General features: G+C 36.8%; 1 protein-coding gene across 4 annotated transcripts in view; it reads left to right on the top strand.

Annotated features, from left to right (window-relative positions):
- The window catches only part of COL14A1 (collagen type XIV alpha 1 chain), a 119,454-nt gene that overhangs the window by 50,304 nt on the left and 49,322 nt on the right, over positions 1–19,828 (top strand). For 3 of the 4 annotated variants that reach the window (XM_030489511.1, XM_030489430.1, XM_030489695.1), the window contains 11 exons: positions 1,188–1,314; positions 2,351–2,490; positions 5,624–5,756; positions 6,881–6,952; positions 7,743–7,894; positions 11,662–11,791; positions 12,819–12,941; positions 14,336–14,485; positions 15,211–15,327; positions 17,177–17,323; positions 18,901–18,975. In XM_030489511.1, coding sequence (XP_030345371.1) covers positions 1,188–1,314; positions 2,351–2,490; positions 5,624–5,756; positions 6,881–6,952; positions 7,743–7,894; positions 11,662–11,791; positions 12,819–12,941; positions 14,336–14,485; positions 15,211–15,327; positions 17,177–17,323; positions 18,901–18,975 — 1,366 coding nt within the window. The remainder of the gene's footprint in view (positions 1–1,187; positions 1,315–2,350; positions 2,491–5,623; positions 5,757–6,880; positions 6,953–7,742; positions 7,895–11,661; positions 11,792–12,818; positions 12,942–14,335; positions 14,486–15,210; positions 15,328–17,176; positions 17,324–18,900; positions 18,976–19,828) is intronic. The other variant, XM_030489601.1, reaches the window with a different exon arrangement.

The following is a 19,828-nucleotide window of genomic DNA, read 5'->3' as shown; positions in this document are numbered from 1 at the left end:
TTGGCTTGAACAGAGTGATAATATGATACCAAGATGTTCTAACTTAGACTCTTGCATTTAATATTTTACTTGTGCAATTTTAGTTATGCCTGGTTACTAAAAATGCTTTAAAATAGCTTTTAGTAGCATGAATCCTGTGATAGAATGAAAAATGGGATGGAATGATATTAACACAGAAATCTAAAAAAAAAAATACAGAAAAAGTTAAAAAAATTTTGCAGTAAATTGGTCCAATTATTAATACAGTCCAGATCCCTTACGTAATAAGTTGTCATGGATAACTTAGCCCTCCAAAAAAAGTCTTTAAGAGTAGTTATGTGCAATTATGTTTCTTCTGGGACATATCTGGCCTTTCATCCATACAAGATGGAATATTTGTATTAATCCTGAAGAAGCTGTTCCCGAGTTTCGAAGAAAGCATGCCAATGCACTGTTTTGTGTCTTTTCTTTCTGCTAGGTCCCTTAGAATTTAAATTAGAAATCACTTGACCTCTTCCGATTGATTACCCTTAATATAGATATTACCTCTGGCTGCACTCATCACAATGTTATTTGAATGTCTCAGGTTTGTGGTAATACCCTTCATAGCATGACTGTTCAGTAGTTTTTTATTTACTTTTCCTTTATATCTGTTCAAAGAGCAGGTGGCATTTTTTTGTTGCACTGCATCAGTAGAATTTCCCCTGTGGTGCGGAGCTAGAGTGACACTGAATAGTCAGACTAATAAACTGTCAGTTTATTAGGCCTTGAGTTTTATGTCCTCAGTAAAGTCATGTTCATTGCATTCTGGGTAAAGACCAGATAAAACTCTTATCTTGTCTCTTGACAGATGTAAAACGTAATTGTTTATGCAATGATTATCCATGATAAGGGACTGGATTCAATAGCCTCTTTCCTTCCCTTTATAGGTTCCTGAACATGCAGTGCAGATACATTAGCGAGCAAGGCTGGATTCTCTTTTACGCTAGTTTGTCATAAATAAAATTTGCCTTTTCTCTAGTTTGTGTATTTTACTTGATTTTTGTCAGCTTTTATGGCCCTGAGTTTATACTTGTTCATAGTTTCACAGAATTTACATACTAATAATGTGACATTTTCTTTTTGTATCATTATTACCCAGCAGAATTTCAGACACTGATCACGTAAAGTGTATGATCAATATCTACTGCAAATTATGATTTCTCTAGGTGGAAGTTGGTCGTGTTTCAACCCATACTCTACAAAGTCTGGCACCCCTTACAGAGTATACTGCTGCTATTTTCTCTCTGTATGATGAAGGTCAATCTGAACCACTTACTGGCAGCTTTACCACAAGTAAGTATTACAGAACAATTTTTGAAGGCTTTCCAAGAAGAATTTTTATACTCTCTTACTTTACTGGAAAGTAAGACCAGTAACAGCAAGTATCTCTGGCTGTGAATTCACATATATGGAACGCTTTCTGTTATTTTCATTGGGGTTTTCAGCTTTTTTGCTCACTTATTATGGGACCAATTGTATTCTTACTCATGGGAGTAATCTCTTGACATCTTAAAAACAGTTGTGTATGTAAGGTTAATTTTTCAAGTCTTTCCACAATCAGCCATTTAAAGGCATCTTTTATGCTATTAGGTAGTAAAGCATTTGTCTCCTCAGCGTTCTGAAGCATCTTTCAGCGTGATGGCATTTGTCTCTTCAGCTGAGTGTGATGAGTTTTGAATCATACATTTAACCAGTGAACTATCTAGGCAATAAAGGGTAGAACCTGATAGAAAGAGAAACTGGAACTCCAAAAGGAAAACATATAAGTCATTTAAGGCTTCTGCAGTCTGTTTAGCACATTTATACTTTCTGTAACTGTGGTTCTGCATTAAACAAACAGCTAATGGCACTTACTAATGATTTCCAACGTAACAGTGGGAAGAGAAGGACTTTGAGGGAGCAAAGAGAAACATGAGGTAGAAGAGGAAGGAGAGAACATATGTGAATGGAAGAAGAGGTTGATATTTGCATACAAACTGCAAATGGAAATGCAGATAGAATTTCTGGAGAGGGCAGAGATTCGAATTTTGCTTTGAGGTAGAGGAAAAAAAAGAGCATGGTGCACAGAGCATGGGACTCCTTCAGTGGAGAGAGGACGGGAAGGCTTGTCCAGTTTGAGTAGATAAAGAGCATGTATTGTGCATATTAATCTCCCCCAATTGCAAAACCACTTCCTTAAGTACAAATAAGTGTGCAAAAAATTCTGCAGAGCCTTTGTTATCTACCTCCCATGTTATACTCCTTGTGCAAGTACATGCTTGGCATTGCCATATGTGCAAGTCTCAGGGAATAATCTACTCACACTTTTCTTTTGCATAATATTTTGCAGAAAGAGTTCCAGCTCCCCAACATCTGGAAATTGATGAAGCATCAACCGATAGTTTTAGGATCAGCTGGAAGCCCACCTCATCAGATATTGCTTTTTACAGATTGGCATGGATTCCTTTGGATGGGGGAGAATCTGAAGAGGTTAGTTGCCTTGACTTTCTGAGGGTGTGAAATGGAAGAGAGAATTCCATTCCAAGGACACCTATGCTGCAACTTTTGCCAATTAAATATGACCAATTGACTTACAGAAAAATGTGCCCCACTGAAAAGATTTCTAAATGAAAATCAAACCAGTATTCCAGGGCTTTTTTGAAGAGGAAGAGAGGAAAGAAGAGATCTTTTGTGAATAATCAATCTAATCTGCAATGTGCCAACTGCCATAGAACTCACATTGCTGTTTGGTGCTACTTCAGCTTTTAGAGATTCGTATTCTTTGCTTTGCTGTGAAGATGATGACAGTAGCTGAACCAGAGCAGCAACATCCTCACATAAAGCTCCACGTTTGTCTAATGTGCTGGCCACAGTAAAATCACTTGTGAAGCCTTAGTTATATGATGTTACAAAGGGAAAAGTTTGCACGTAGTGAATTTATTAGATTGTTCCTTTATTATCCTTTATTGTTATTTCTCTTTTCCTCCTCATGCTGTATTTTTTGCTCTAGGCTCTTGTGTGTCTTCTCCATAATGTCATTTTATCAGTCTGAATGTTAAAATGATTTTGCATCCCTTCAGCTTTTCCTGTTTTATTTTCTTTTTCCAAGTAGAAAAATACAGACACTTTCTCTCCCTTTCCCAAATTTTCATCATTCATAGTCTGTCTCATTTCCTCTTTGCATTTCTTTTTTTATTTACTCATTCTTTTGGCTTCTTTTGTACTCCTTAATCTCCAATGTCTCCCTCAAACATCTTGCTCTGTTGACATCAGCACTGTGAAGTGAGGCCATATCTGCAAACTGTTTGTCTGAGAGCACAACTCAGTGGGGAAGATGATGCTTCCCACCTGGCCCTAGGTTTCATGCATCCTTTTGTCATTTGTTAGGGCAGAGAGCAGTCATTGTAGCTTAGGTTATATGGCATTTTTTTCTGTAAGTTTAGCTTAGCCTCATTCTTTCTAACCTTTCACCTAGCAAGAAGTAGTCATGCAAGAAAGAAAGAAATAACAGGAGCCAGCAGGGAAAAGAAAGAGCTGGCAGATGAGCTAGTGGACACAGGTCATCCCCTAGCATTTTCTCCTGCTGTAGATGAACTGATTTGTTCTGTTTAACTCCTAGTGAGTAGCTGTCAGTGAATCCATTTTTAAGCCATGTGCATCTTTAAGTGAGATTTAAGATATTTGAGTTCTTTGAGTGTGAGAACAAATAATCAAGAAATATTTGAACTATTAAGGTTCCTTTTGTTCATTATATTCACTAAGAACTGCTGGAGGCCCCAGTGTTTTAGTATATTGAAATATTAAAAATACCCAAGCTGTTTTCTTGTTCTCCTTGCATGACCTCTGTAATGGGGTCAGGCTGAGGATAGCACAATACCTCCAGGCTGTTGCCTCTTTAAGCTTCTTTCCCATCTAAATGATCAGTCATGCAGAGAAATGACATGCACTCTCTCTGTCTTTCTGCCAAGACCCAACTTGCCAATTAGCTGAGTGGGGTCAGGGGGTGGTAGTAAGAATTACACACCTCTAAGCTTACTTCACCCCCACTGCTGACAAGTGAGGACTGTTTAGTGGGGTGTCAGTGCTAAAAAGCCAGAATAAATGTAAGAGCGGCCTTTTATTTCTAGGTTACAGTACAGAATGCATGCTGTTATACTTGTGTGCTTGTTACTATTCTTACTTTGTTATTTGTCCTCTCTACTTCAAAGTTCAGCACTTTGCATTCTTTTTCAGTGGTCTTCTCTGTGGGATAAATTAGCAGGGAGTGTAGGGTGATGGAAGTGATGCTTCAGAAAGTGTGCTGGAGTTATGTGAGAGATAGAAACTATGTATAAATATCTGATACACAACTAGAGGCTCTGGGATATTGGAAAAGAAGGTATATTTTGATCTACTTAGTATACAGCTAGACTCCTTCAAGTTTGTTTCTGAAATTTTCCTGAGAAAATCTGTGCCAGAAAGCATGCAGTGAGGGATGCCTAATTCATTACTTGATAGCTGTAGAAGGCATGGCCCTAACTAATTTCTTTCTGCTTTTGTTTTTTTCTCTTTTAATCTGAGTTCAGAAGGTCTGTGATCATTTTACGAGTCCCTCTTCCCCAGGACTAACTCAGGAAAGCTCATGTAGCAAATGAAAGAATGAAGTGTAATTCACTGTTTCTGATAACAGCTGTAGTAGATCTTAAGCAGCACATATACTTGTTCGATTTCTTTATGTCTTACTTTGATTCTGTGTATACAGTAGCCATCTTTAAAAACTTGCCAGTGTTAACCTAGAGAAAGGCTGTTTTATTGTAGTATCTGTCTGCATAACCTAAAAACTATTCCCAAAACCATTTCATTCAGCCCATTTCACCAGAATTATTGCTTAGGCTCCTTGTATTCTGCTTTATAGTCCCTTTAGATGCAACTCTTGCCCATCTGTTGATCCCTTCCAATAAAATAAGTGAAGCACATAAAAATCTGAAGTGAAACCTTCTGCTTATAGTTAACATTGCACATGGGAATATTCTGCTGCTGTCATAGGTAGAAATAAGGAAAATCACTATTTAAAACATCATACCATGTAGCAAACTTCTCGTCAGCAGATCTCCCCTAATCCCCAAGTCTGCAGCAAATGTTCTTTGAAGTTGAATTCAGATGTGCGGAACCGTAACTTGGATTATAATTCTGGTATAGAAACAGCATTTTGTAAAGCTGCAGAGATGCTAAATACATTTGTCATAATACTTGAATGGTAGAAATATAAATGAAAATTAAGCTACTCTATTTTGCTTTCATTGATGAATGTTTTGAGTTTTAGTGATTTTTCAAATGAAATGCATATTGTCAGCTTTAACAGCTAATAAGCTGTGGGTGAAAGTGTAAAATTACACATTAGAATAATCAAGCTAGTCCGAAACTAATAAATACATTTCAGATATTCTTAGCAGTGGGTTTTGTTCCCCAGATGTACTCTGTGAAACTTTTTATTTCAACATAACTAATAAATTCTTTGGGCAGATCTGAGTATAGATTTCATTCATTTCAAAGGAGAATCCGTTTTCCTTCTTTCATTTCAGTCAATTCATATAAATTAATCACATACAGAACTGATTTTCTTTAATCTTGCTGTGTTACTTAGGTTGTCATAAATGGAGACACAGACAGTCATGTTATTGAGGGTTTGTTGCCCAACACAGAATATGAAGTTTCTTTGCTCGCAGTTTTCGATGATGAAACTGAAAGTGAAGCTGTTGCTGTTCTTGGCGCTACATGTAAGACAAACTCTTGACTGTAATTTTTAGAGATGTTTAGATGACTTAAATTTAATGCACATCTATTTCAAATACAGTCCATTGTTGGGTAGCTATAATATTGAAGAAAGTGTTGGTTTAGCACCAGGGCTTTGATGACTGTATATTTTGCTTTTGTTAATTAATATTATGTGGTAGATGGCATTAAATCAAAATGATGGTTTGGTTCCCTGTCTGATCTGTGCTATTAATAACCTTTGGATCTGGGTAGATATTCTCTCATCTTTTTATTATTTAGTCTTTTTCACATTCCAATATTTAGTCTTTGAACAGAGTGTTAAATGTTTTAAAGAAAATTATTTACAAGTATTTAATTTGTTTGGCATTTACAGTATACCGTTTCCTTTCTTATTTATGTAATTTATACTCACTAGAGGTGAATTCACTCTAGGCTGAAATAGTGGTCCAAAAAGCTGACACAGGCATCCTGTGACATTAACATGGAAGTTAAAACATAAAACTTGAAAATCATGTACACTGTATTTTATAGTTTATAATCAAAACAGTGGCCAGCATTTCAGGTAGGTTGCCCTATCCATTCTCTTTTTATGGATAGTAACTTGGTTAAGTAATGATATTTTTCATGTGTAAATTCCAAAAAATTGTTTGATTCTAGTAGTTTAGTTGCAGGCTTAATCTTGAGCCTTAAGACCAGAGGCCCTTACCTATCCAAATGATGATGATAATGCTCAGTGTTGCTGAGTCTACTTTCTGTTTTTCACTTGCACAGAAGCAAAACACCCTTAAAGAGCTTTCAATTTAATTAATCTGATACCCTTAACAAATGGTCACAGTGGAAGTCATTATGCATAGTTCAGCCAGGAATTTGGGAAACTATATGCATTTTTACTTAATTGTACAGTGTATAATTATATCTTATCTGTAGATCTAAGTGCTGATCCTGTAAATAAATGTGCATAAAGTAAACTAAATGAATAGTTCCTTTGTAATTTCTGAAATGCCTGAAGTGTGGGATGCCTGTAGGTGTGAGCACATAGTTTCATTGTCATAGTTGGAAACACAAAATAAGTACTGTGACTTCCATGTCTTGTTGAATTGTTAGTGAGCTGAGTATTGTTTTTCAGTTGCAAGGACTACCCCAATACCTACCACAGTGACTACTACCAGTACCACAACTTCTAAGCCCACCACAGCAGGTAAATAGAACAAATATCAACAGTTTATATGCTGAATGCAAAGAGTTTGAGGCTCCCTGCAAGCACATCGAGGTCTAGGGGCAGAGAACTGTGATATTACCGAGGAGCTGATAACCCCAGTTCGTGATGGTCCATGAGGTCAGCACACTGCTATGGCAGTTCTTGTAGCGGTGTAGACCTCAGGCAGGGGACATCGCCAGTCAAAGGTTCACACTATTGTGCTCCTGCGCCAGCCTTCTGCATGTGGCTGGCTTCCTGCATGTGCCATGTGTGGATGAGGAGCCAACCTATTACACAGTGTAGGGACTCTGAATGATAGCAGTGATATTACATAGGAAGTAATTTGGGAAATTCATCTCTTTCTTCTCTTTCTCTGAAGAGCTTAGAAACTCTTCAGAATTTTGTTTAGTTTTGAGTGTCCTGTTTGTTTTTCCTGCAATTAGAAAACTGACTTGTAAGGAACAACCATTCTGGAATGTTTCTATTTTGTAGCATTCTAGCTGTAGTGAAGTTTTGGTTACTTTAAAGCTTCATAAGCCATGTAGTATAAACAAGACAGATGGAGTAATATATGTTAATGGCAGTATAGGATAGCTTGTATTTTTATCAACTGTTTAAAGTTTTTATGTTATTAAGCCCAAGTATGACTGAAGTATATAGGTTTGCCCACCACGTATCTGCATGTACACCACGACTTCAGAAGAGCTTGCATCTACTTGATGATAATTAGTGCAATTTTACATCTAAAAATAAAGCTGAGAAAATGTTAATTAAATGTTTTTTGCTTTAGTTTTTCGAACAGGAATCAGAAACCTTGTTATAGATGATGAAACAACCTCAAGTCTGAGGGTGGTATGGGACATTTCAGATTACAATGTTCAGCAGTTCAGAGTGACCTACCTCACTGCGAAAGGTGACCGTGCTGAGGAAGCGGTAAGAATGGTCTGTATGGGCTTTGTGAATGGCTTCATAAGCTTGAAAAGTTTGTTTAATAACTGTTAAGTCATGGTCTTTCCTTACATGACACTCCTATTGCAATTAGTAAAAGGTCCGTGTTTGGTATTACCATGAGATTGAAGTTTCAATCATACAGCACCTGCTGCACTGCAGGCAACAGCAGTCAAATGTAAGATCAAGGCCCAGTCACACAATGTTTAAAGAAGTCATAGATAAACACTGGCAGCCTGTCCTCCTTTTCCTGTACTTTTAAAATTTGTGTAGGTGTTTGTGGGTTTTGGTTTGTTTTGTTGGGGTTTTTGTGTTTGTTTTGGGATCCTTTACTCCTAGGGCTTTTTCTATCCTGAGAATGTGTTTGTACAGGACAATCTTATGCAAATTTTTTTCCTTTGGGAATTTCACTCTTTCCCTAGAAGTTTCATTTTATGTTAAAGAAACGCAATTAAAGTTCAAATGCAGATTTTTCATACTGCTTGTTAACCTGAACATGTCACAATAAGGACAGCACTTTTTAATCTAAGTGCCTAAGAATATATGTTATTTTTCTAATACCATGTCATGATCAAAATTAAAATGGTCTTTCACAAAAAGAAAATTTTTGGTGATGAAGATTTTGGAAAATATTTGAAAGAATGAAGAGTGCTACATGTATTCTTTTGTGCATATAGAAAGTAAGAAGAGAAGTCCTCGCTCTGTTATTTTGAGTTTTCACAATATTTTAGATAATTTCAGAATTCTGGGACACAAGTGCCTTTTTGTCTTCTTCTTTCTTTAACTGGGGAAATCTTTCTATTGCAGCACTTCGTTTCAACAAAAACTAAATTAAAAAATTGGGATACCTCTACGGAGATACATTTAAGAGATGAAATTGTATAGTTCATGGTTATTTTCTTAGTAAATAGCTCAGAATGCAAAAATACTGACCATATTATTCTCCTTCTGTGTCTGTCACGTGACTGACTTCTGTTCATAGAACAGTTGTATAGGAAATATGGGATATTTTTTTTGACGCCTAGAAGCTGACATTTTTAGTTCTTTATCATACTGTATCCATAAAAAATATTGAAAAAAATTACTTGAATTCCTAGCAAAATAGGAATCAGTCTTTTTTCATTTTGGCTTCATTCATCTTTTATGAGACCTTGGTGGAAGATTACTTTTTAACTATCTCTTTCAACTATAATCTGAAAATGGACCTTCAAGGTAGTGGTTTCCTTTTGGACCGGAAAACGTTCTTTATGAATTTACCTCAACTATATGATAGTATAGTATATAATACAGTGGCAATCTTGCACAGAACAATGGCACAAATTGTACTATTCTTCTGGCATTAACCCAGAGTTTCTAAAATTCAGATGCTAGATTTCAGCTCTGGGAAGTTTAATCAAATTCAGTTGAATGATACAAATGTACTTCTGATTTAGTATTCAACGACTATTATTTTAAAAGGAAATTAAAACTGTAGGAAAGGTATTCAAATTTTGACTACCAGAACGATATTAGAGTTGGCTCAAAAGCTCAATAAAGAAAATTATAAAATTGTAAGATTGGGTAGATATATTGGCTTTAATTCTGCAAATTATTTAATTTTTAATTACACTCTCAAGTCTTATTATCTTTGGTCACAAATCAGCAAACAGGTTAACCATGTGTTTCATCTTTTAAATTAATCACATGCATAAATACTTTACTGAATAAGGAATGATGTAAGATTATCCTTAAAATTAAGCACATTTTAAACAGAAGGAATGTATTTTATCGTGTGGCTCCAAGCACCTGAGAGGTGCAATACAGATGTCAATAAAATAACACAGATGTTCAATTTTTAAGGGAGTGTTCATATGGTTAAGTACATTTCTTAACCAGAACCCAAAAGTTTTGTGGAATTTTGGGCTTAAATATACTATAGCGTGACAATTCTGTGGTGGATGCTTAAGTTTTTTGGCTCTGATTTCAGTGATATAAATTTCAGTTACTCCTCCCTTTCCATAGAAATATTAATAAGCTTTTTAATCCTTGATGCAATTGGCTGGAAATCAGGGACTAGAAAATGTAATAGAATACTTTTCACTACAGAAGGCTCAAGCCCTGAATTGCATGTATGTTCTTGGGTGTGCTGTACATACTGGAAGGATCACATTTTTTTCTTCCTTAAAGCCAAGAACATTTCTCGCTGCTGAAAGCTATTTTGTTCAGTAGAAGATCTCTGCACATGTGGAAAAGAGAGAGTGCTCAATGCTTTCATCCCATCTCCTGATAAAACAAAAATTTGACTGTTATTTTTTCAGAAAGTTGGCTAATGTGTTTTATGTATGGAAGAGTTCAGCATGGGAATCTTTCATGCACATGTATTTACATGGTTTTGTCCAGTTTTGATCAATGAATGAAGTACTTCTTTGACAAGTCTTAACACCTGGGTGTACTAGATTAATTTCCTGCTGTGTAGTACTTGCCAAAATTAGAAGCAGCCTGAATGTATCCTGGGGTGTTAAAACTGGTGAGAGCTTTCTTGTCTGAGTATATGCTTCAGAAAATTTTGCTCTGCCACCATCACATGCATCAGTCTTCTTTGAAATAGCAAAATACTTCTAGGCTCAGTTTCTGTGATTTCCTGTTGAGTTTAAGGCTTATAGGCTTCTCAAATTCTTGCCAAATATGTGTGGTGGCTGGCTCAGGTGATAGATTCACACAATGGATATGAGCCAGAGAGTGTCCAAAATATGAGGTTGGACCTTGCGGCTGTTGCTTCCAACAATGTCACTTCACAGCATAGATTTATTGCAGGGAACATAGGATTGATTTCTTTTTTTCACCATGTACACTCCATGTGCTATGTAGCTCCCCTTCAGGCTTTGGGAGCTCTCTGACACTGAAAGTTTGCTGATAAAGTAGAAGATTGCAAGGCTTTATTGGTTCCTCTACAACCACTGTTGTGATACTAACTTTTAGGTCTCCGGCTAATATACAGTCATCTATTGAAGAGTTTCAGAAATAGCTGCTTATAGGGAAACCTTGTACTGTATTAAATGAAGCAGTGCTTAATCCAGTGGTTGAAACTTTTGCACTAGCACACCTAAAACTGGTTGGAGGGATTTCTACAGCTTCTCTACTTCCACTCGGTTGCCTGGTTGGATTCTGCTGCAGATCTTCCATGTTTCATGGCAGTTTGGCATCCTTCCTGAATAGCTTCCTCTCCTGAGTAGCTATCTTAATTTCCTTGTCCCCAGACTAGATGAGGATGGGACAAATATATTTTACTCCTGCTCGCTCAGTGCATGCTTCCCGATCTCCTGAATTCATTTTCCTTCCTCCCAGGAAAGGAGTATTTTCTGTCCCCAAAGGACATAGCAATCAACCTTTATTAATGGGCATAGCTTTGGACAATCATATTGATGTCAAGAACAAATACAGTAAGAGGATTTATTTTGTCTGTACAGTAAAACTGTTCAAGTACTAATGATCCATATAGTACCAGTGGTTTATGGAGCTGTAGTGGCTCATAGGTTTAATATAAAACTGTGTTATCCCATAGGCACATTCTCCTTTTTTATTTTTACTCAGGTATAGATAGTAGATGTGTTAAAAGGGTGATAATTTAATGATTTTATTTTACCATAGAGCAGCAGAAATATTTAAAAATGCAAGCTATGCAGCAATACTAGTGAAAGGTGGTGTCAGAGATCGTGTAAGATACGAAAAGATTTTAGCTCTAGTTATTAAGCTTGATTGTTTCTGGTTTTCTGACTATCCAGGTAATGGTACCTGGGAGACAAAACACTCTTCTGCTTCAGCCTCTGCTGTCTGATACAGAATACAAAGTTACCATCACTCCCATCTATTCTGATGGGGAAGGTGTCAGTGTCTCAGCTCCTGGCAAAACCCGTGAGTGCAAATTTTCTTCTTGTCTTTGGCCAGGATATGCATGTAAAAGGCTTACTCTTTTGGCTTTACTAATATATTTTAGTATAAATATGGGCTTATATTGCATAACTCCTATGACTTGAGATCTAGATTCATCTCGGTTCATTCATTTATAGACAATGGGCTGCTTCTAGTTGAGAAATTGTATTCTATATCCAAATACTGGGAGTTTGCAGAAACTTACTGAGTAATAAAGCTGGTAAGTCCTTGATAGATAGCCCAACAAGGACAAGCCAACTAATGCAGAAAATAAAGTAAACAATGCCTGCTGGGATTGTATCAAACCAGCCATTGTACTGTTGCATTTTCTTTTGTTTGAGATCATTACTTCCTAAAGGTCATTAGAAATGCAGTCGAACTGTTTACAAAAGTGATTGCATCATCTCTAGAGTTCTTACCAAGTACCAAAAGGTTACTCAGCTGTAGCTTAAGTTTCCTCTCTGCAGCATATTAGTAAAAAATCATCTCATTGTTGTACTGTTAGTCATGATAGTATAATTTTATTGAATTATTCTCTTAATTTACATAATTTCTGCCTAAATTGAAGTGCTATTTGTGCAGACACTTAAATCACTTGCAAATCATTCCTTTCATTCTGTTTGAAAGCATCAAGTGTTCACAAGAACATGATTTATATATTAAAAAATTTAGCATGCTTGGACTGAAAGAAACTGTATAAATAAATGATAATTATCTCTGAACTATTTTACTTTAAAAAAATGCAGGGACAAAGCTGGGAATTAATTTTAAAGTTCATTGTTTGTTGAATAAAGTTCATAATTAATCCTTGATATAACTTGGTATACTTGAACTTAATCCACTGACGTAATGCCAAGGATGAATTTGATTAAAACCTCTCATCCTGGCAATTTTACCTGTAAATCTGAGAGTACTGGATATCACACTTATTTTCATGTGCATATCTTGAGTTTTATGCATGTGCTTATTTGAGATAGTCTTGTAAAAGCTCGGTTTGGTTTCTTTTTAGTACCTCTGTCTGCTCCTAGAAATCTACGTGTCTCAGATGAATGGTACAACAGATTACGTATCAGTTGGGATGCCCCGCCATCACCAACAATGGGTTACAGAATTGTCTACAAACCTATCAACAGTGAGTTTTTAAACTGATCTTTTTTGTCATTTGTTTTTGACTGAACAACATCTTGACATCAACTTTTGCTGAATTTTGCACTTATATGTAGCAGTTGCAGTTACAGCACCTCAAAAGTGCTATTGGGTTAGGTGTCTCTGGTTTTGAATAGGAAAGTTTCATAGTCACAGAATGATGCAGGTTGGAAGAGATTTCTGGAGATCATCTGGTCCAACACCCTGATCAAAATAGGGCCTGATTGGAACAGGTTTCACTGGATTTTGTCCAGTTGAATTTGTAATCTCTCCAAGGATGGAAATTTCAAAACCACTCTAAGCATCTGTTCCAGTTTTTGACTACCCTCACTGTGCAATTGTATTTCCTAATATCTAATCAAAATTTCCCACATTGCAAATTTTGTCTCTTTTGTCTTACTATCTTCCTGTCTACCTCAGAAGACACTGTATTCTCTGCCCCCTCCCATTGGGTGGGAGTAGGCAGCACTAAGATTCCCGCTTAGATTCTCCATCTTAAGGATGATCAACCCCCTTTCAGTCTGTGCTCTTATGACATTTTACCATGACTCTTTTTGTTTACTTCAGAAACTAATATTTGCTCTTCTCCTGCTTCTCTCTCCTGTGTTCTATTCTTCTTCCTTTCTTTCACAGTAGAAAGTTTTAGTTTCCTATTCTACACCTCCCAAACACTTTGTTTTATTCATTGCCCATTTTGTCTGCATCCTTTGCCCACCTGCACATTGCAGTTAGACAAGGCACCCAAGCTCCTTCAAATTTCTTTAGAAAAACATGGTTCTCTATTGAGAGAGAAACACAAATGTGTGACCATTAAGGGTCTAAAACACTGTCCAAAGACAATACTGTTGCCTGTTCTCTAAAGTGCGTCTACAACAACCAAGAGAGGCAACAAAGGAGCTGTTTGCAGTTCTGATTTGGGAAAGTTTTATTCTTTTCTATTTTCATTATAATTTTTGCTCAGTGTTAAATGATGCTGTTGTATAAGAACCCCTTAGGGACTGTATTGCTGGCTGGCATCTGCTGTCCGCCCCCCGTTGATCCTGGCATACTGTCAAGCTGAGGAGATCTTTGGCTGCTTATTTAGGGCAGTAGTAAGTCACTGAAGCAGAACAAAAGGGTCTTCACAGATGCCAGAGTCTAACTCTGCCTTAATGATTCCCACTGGTGAATTTCTCAAGTGTGTTGTGGCTTCTATCCATGCAAGGACTGAGCAGAATGTCTTTGTTTTTCTGTATGGTTGAAAAAAATCCCCAAAAAGAACAAGGCAGAAACATACCAGTAACTTTAGGAGCACTTGTAATTTAGAATGTCTTGAGATGTCACTACCTACTAACACAATGGATGAGCAAATGTTTTTCGAATTTATTCCATTTTTTGCAGTTCCTGGTCCTGCGTTGGAGACCTTTGTAGGGGATGATATCAATACCATTCTCATTCTAAATCTCTTCAGTGGAACGGAGTACAATGTTAAAGTATTTGCTTCATACTCAACAGGCTTCAGTGATGCCCTAACAGGCGTAGCCAAAACCTGTAAGAATGATTTCATGCTGTTCAGATCTCTAGAGGCTGTTTTTCGCTATAACTGTAGCTTTGTGCAGCTCTCTGAATAAATTTTCACATTGAAGACTTTCTCAGTTGTGTGCAAATTGTTTTTCTGAAAGTCTCTCTTTTTATCAGACTATATTAGGCTTAAAAATAATCTGCTAGACTTTAGCAAGACAGGAGTCATAAAGCAGACATTATTATTTATCAGCCTATTATTTATTTGCCTAGTAGTAGATATAAATCTCCTTAATGGAAAGTCTACTTAGTCTTCCTTTTTTTTTAGCTCCAAAGATACATGTAATGATTTAAGCTTCCTATATCTATGAAGCTTAATTTTATATAAATTAAGCTATATCTAAACCAAGCAAATTCTTATATAAACTAGGCATATATCTAAAGCTCAATTTTAAATTAGATTTTGACAGAAATATTGCTGTTATAGTGATACTTTTATGCTTATTTGTTGCAACTGTTTAGCAGTGTTCATTATTTAGTCTTAATCAAAGTTCCAAATTTCTGCTCTAAAGATTCACCTTTTTTTCTTCCCCCTTCTTATTTTGCATTTTCCTAACATAATTTTTTTAAGCAGCTTTTGAAATTATTTGTTAAAAATGAATTGGCTCAGGTGTTTAACTGTAACTCTTTTGTAATTTTTTTCTTGTATGACTTCTTAGAAGAGTAAATCTGATCTTTTGGTATTTAATTTTCAGTGGACCTGGGTGTGACAAATTTGGATTCCTATCAAGTCCGCATGACTAGCCTCTGTGCTCAGTGGCAGCTTCACAGACATGCTACTGCATACAGGGTAGTTATAGAATCACTTGTGGGTAAGTCACTAAGTAATTCAATGTGCAGCTACAGCCTAACCCAGAGGATTAAATTGCATAAGTTAAGAGATTTTATGCAGTTGGACCTGTAGGCTGTCTCCTTAAATACTGGAAATGATGGACAGAAGAGAGTTGTGTACACACTGAAAGTTTCAGGCGTAGAAGTAGCATTCTTGTTCTTTTCTATCAAACAGATGTTGATAACTTGCCCTTTTTATAGGGCAAGGTACTGACTTTTATCCATCAGTAGAAGGCAGGTGATATTACCTGAGTTTTTCACTGGTGTGAGGGACAGAAGATGCATAAAGGATGTAAAAAGGATCATAAAGAAACCCTTGGTGTTATCTCTGTAGGATTAAGATGGACATGAGAGGAGGGTAGAAGGGTAAGAAAAGTTTGATTGACTCCAGAGCATGCTCACAGAGTCAGAAGAACATCCAGTTTTGTCTGTTCTCATTCTGTTGATTGTTAATTATAGCTTGTAGTGATGTTACTCATCTAGATAAGCATGATATTTTTGTGTGGCAACACATGGTGTCTTGGTGCTTTTAGTGCTTACTGTACAGAAGGTGAATTACAGCCTCTTCTGTCTCACTGGTTCTCAGGTGTAGCCAGAAGAGGTTATGGAGAAGTCAGTATTTGTGCAGACTAACTCTCTTATTCCCAGTAGACATCAGTGATTTTTTGAATGGTGACAAATTAAAAGCTTGGATAACTTGAGAGAAGTGCAGTTAATAATATTCAATAGGATCTATCAAAGGTATCATAAGAAATGATACAAATTTGGCTGCAAAAAAATAATGACCTTTCTGTGGAATGGAAAATGGGTGGTGATAACTTTTATTTGAAAGCCTGGAATACAGACAGACTGTTCAGAAAACAGAGATCTTGGCTGGCACAAGAAAGCACAGATTTCCTTCTCATCTGGGAGCTAGCCAACGTTCTGCTTTCATCATATAGAACTGCCGAAAGTGAGCCAAAAGAGCCTAAATGTGAGCAGAACAAGCTAAAGTGTGAACAATTGCTTCTTAGTAGCATCTATCATAAAGAAACTAAATTGTCAGATTGGGTGTGTGTCTTGTTCAGGAAGTGATCAATTATTTTTATACTCATGTAACACTTCCTGATAATCATCAGATGTTTTTTTCCTTGGCACTGAATGACATTTTTTGTATATATTCTGTAAAACGTGAGATCAGTTGCTTGCATTTCACTTCTTTGCTACAGATCATGAATTGTGCTGAAGGTTTTCTTACAATTACTAAATTATGCCATATGTTATTTCCAATATCCAGGCTTTTTCCATCGTCAATATGTTTTCTAATTCAGAGTTTAGAAGAATTAATTTTGGAACCCTGTAAATACTAATCCATAACTGACTTGTTAAGTGGTTACTAGTGGAAGATGGAATACAATACCTAGTTCAGTCTCTCTTGCAATTACTTAGCATATTACAGACTCTGAGAACCAAAGACATAGACAAAAGATGCTATAGAATTACATAATGCAACAGTTCCTCATTAGACTCTGATAATTTAGGACCAGATCCAAAGCCCATTGATGACAATGTTAGTGATTTTTATTAACCTCAGCACAAGGGGTGAAATTTGTCTTTTTCCTGCAGATGTCTAACACATTCCTCAGCTCCTACTTAATATAAAAGATGAAATGTTACAGAGACCTCTGCATAGAGGTGATTTCCAGAAATAAGGCAGCATGTAGTTTGTTAATATGTCAACCACTTGCCCTTCATCTGCTGTCATGTACCCCTTATTTAAGATTTAAATTACATTCTTCAATAAAGCAGTAAAGACATGTTTTAATGTTTTGGGTTTTTTTATAATTCCAGATGGAAAAAAGCGAGAAGTAAATCTTGGTGGAGGGACCCCTAGACATTGCTTCTTTGAGCTGATGCCTGGAACTGAATATAAAATCAGTGTTCATACACAGCTTCAGGAGATAGAGGGCCCTGCTGTAAGCATCATGGAGACAACATGTGAGTAAAATAGATCAGAGTTCAGCCAGCAGCAGTAATGCTTGATTGCTTCTAGTGTTTTGCGTTTTGCCCACAGATGTGCTATTCCTATGCAGTTTCCTTTAGCTGAATTTTAAATTTTTCAACTACATTGTGACTCCTCCACAGAGGTTCAGGATTCTTACACCACTGCTGTGTGTTACTTGTGAAGTCACATCCATCAACTGTATTTGGCTTAATGAGAATGAAACAGGGAGGATAGATTAGCTTTCTTCATTAAAAAGTCCCACTAGGGGATACTCTGAAAATCTGTGACTTTGGGAAAAAAAGTGAACCCAGAAAATGAAGCAGAGAGAAAGTTTTGTATCCTGCAGCTCTTGTTATTTAAAATCTCACCAGTGTCTGAGTAATTTACAGTTAGATGAGACCTTGATACCCAATCTACTTACATATTTTAAAGCAAACAAACAAACCAGCCTTTTTATTATTATTCTCAGTAACACCAGACAGGCAAAACCCCCCTCACAGCTGTTTTTGAAGGCAAGATTCTGCTCTCTTGAATTCAAAACACTTCAAAACAAAATACAGGATGAACAGAGTGAATATTTTACATGATCTTTCTTTCTTTCTTCAAGCTTGTTTTCAATCTCAGTGATACCCTTCTTCTCATATTATATTACTATATTCCAGAATACTGTTACCTGTCTCTCAAGGTAGATAATGTATGTAATTTTCCTCTTCAAGTGAATCCTTCCACACATGGTTTCACATAGGAAAAATTTGCACAAGTGGATGGCTCCACTTCTCAGTTGTCCAGGGCTCATTCTCAGTGAGGAACAAGCCAAGCCTCTGTTCTTTAGAGGAATCTGTTTTGTTTTCTCTGCAGTTCAGGGAGTTGGGAGACATGAAGATGAACACACCTTGACCTATATGTCCATTTGAGAAAGATGGTTTGTGATGCAGACAAATTATTCGTAAGAAAACACTCTTCAGGGTGACCTGTACCTCTCTGGTGCTTAGAGAGCAGCCTTTCAAGTCACTTTACAACAGTTGTGACCCTTTCTAAATGGGTCTGGTCCTGGTCTGTCTGTGGCCATGGAGGTCCTGGGCATTAGTTTTTTGTAGATCTTTCAGAGCATTGGCCCTTTCTCTTGTTGAAGCCAATGGGAAAACCCACATCAGTTGCAGTGGGAATTAACTCATGTGGAAATGAGGCTTATAATGAATCCTGTTTGCGCTAATCTCTGATCTTTTACAAAATGAGTTATGGATACTAGGTCAATAACAGAGCTGCTGCTTGGTCTACTACACTGGAGAAGTCCCCCAAAAGGGCAGTTCCAGTAGTACTTCAGTTGTATCATGGTGTCATTGACACTAAATGCAGCCATTAATTGCTCTGTAATAGTACAATCCTTTTTCAAGTGGTCAGTAGAGGAGAACATTACATTCACATGCTCACCTACATTTCTCTCCAACTTCATACCTAGCGGATTAGAGATAATGAATTTTAAATGTGGAGTAGAAAATGCTGTGTTTAATATAGATACAATACACTGGGCTTTTAAGCATTTTTAATATTCCTTCCTTTTATTCTCCAGTACCATTTCCAACTCAACCACCAACAACACCTTCAACACCACCTCCGCCACCTACAATCCCTCCTGCAAAAGAGGGTGAGTGCTACATGTGTGTGTCTATAATAATTTTAAGGTGTTGTTGCAGCATTTTTCTGCTTCTGACACTGTTTTAGAGCTGTGGGGATCAGATTTCAAAATGCATTTGCTACAGTGACACTGTTAAAGCAGCTGGCTTAAATTTTATAGGCCAAAAATCTGACGTCATTATTGTGTTGTTGAAATTTGCAGAATGAAGGTTTAATAAGTGTGGGATTTTCTTTTTCCAAAATTCCAAAACCATACATATTCTGCAACTGAGGCAGACATCCTAGGGTAGTTAAACTTGATTTTTAAAATATGCCTGCTTTAGATAATGAGAAAAATGTTGGCCATGTTCAGTCCCTTCTTTCTGTTTATCATTTGAACATGTAGTGTTTTGTACAGAGTCTCATAAATATTTCCATGTGAGGAGCATTATTGGAGACTGAGGGTCAAATCCATCAGCTTGAAGTCAGTGGACCAAACTGACTTATATTAATTGAGAATTTAACCCATAAATGCAGAAAAAAAGACCTTGTGTGTGAGCAGTAGATTTATTTGTGGGTTTTTTTTAATCCAAGGAGTATGCAACTGAAAACGAGAAATACTGGTACCAACCTTCCTGTCCCATTCTCTGGATTTAGGTGAACATTTTTATTCATGATGAAATATGTTGAAAGACATAACTTTGCTTTGAGACTGTTTATTCCTGACCCCAAGCGGTAGACCTGGATTTTGTATCATGTTCAGGGTTCCCAGTTCCCATGAAGGACTGAGCAACACATGAGATGTACAGCTCTGCAGGCCATTTTGAGTAAGAAAATGCTGGAATAAGATGGGATGGGGGAAACCTGTGTGGTTGCTAGATAGT

Source organism: Strigops habroptila, chromosome 1 (assembly GCF_004027225.2).
Source record: "Strigops habroptila isolate Jane chromosome 1, bStrHab1.2.pri, whole genome shotgun sequence".
Classification (NCBI taxonomy): Eukaryota; Metazoa; Chordata; class Aves; order Psittaciformes; family Psittacidae; genus Strigops; species Strigops habroptila.
Note: the sequence above shows the minus strand (reverse complement) of the source record. Positions and strands in the feature narration are given on the sequence as shown.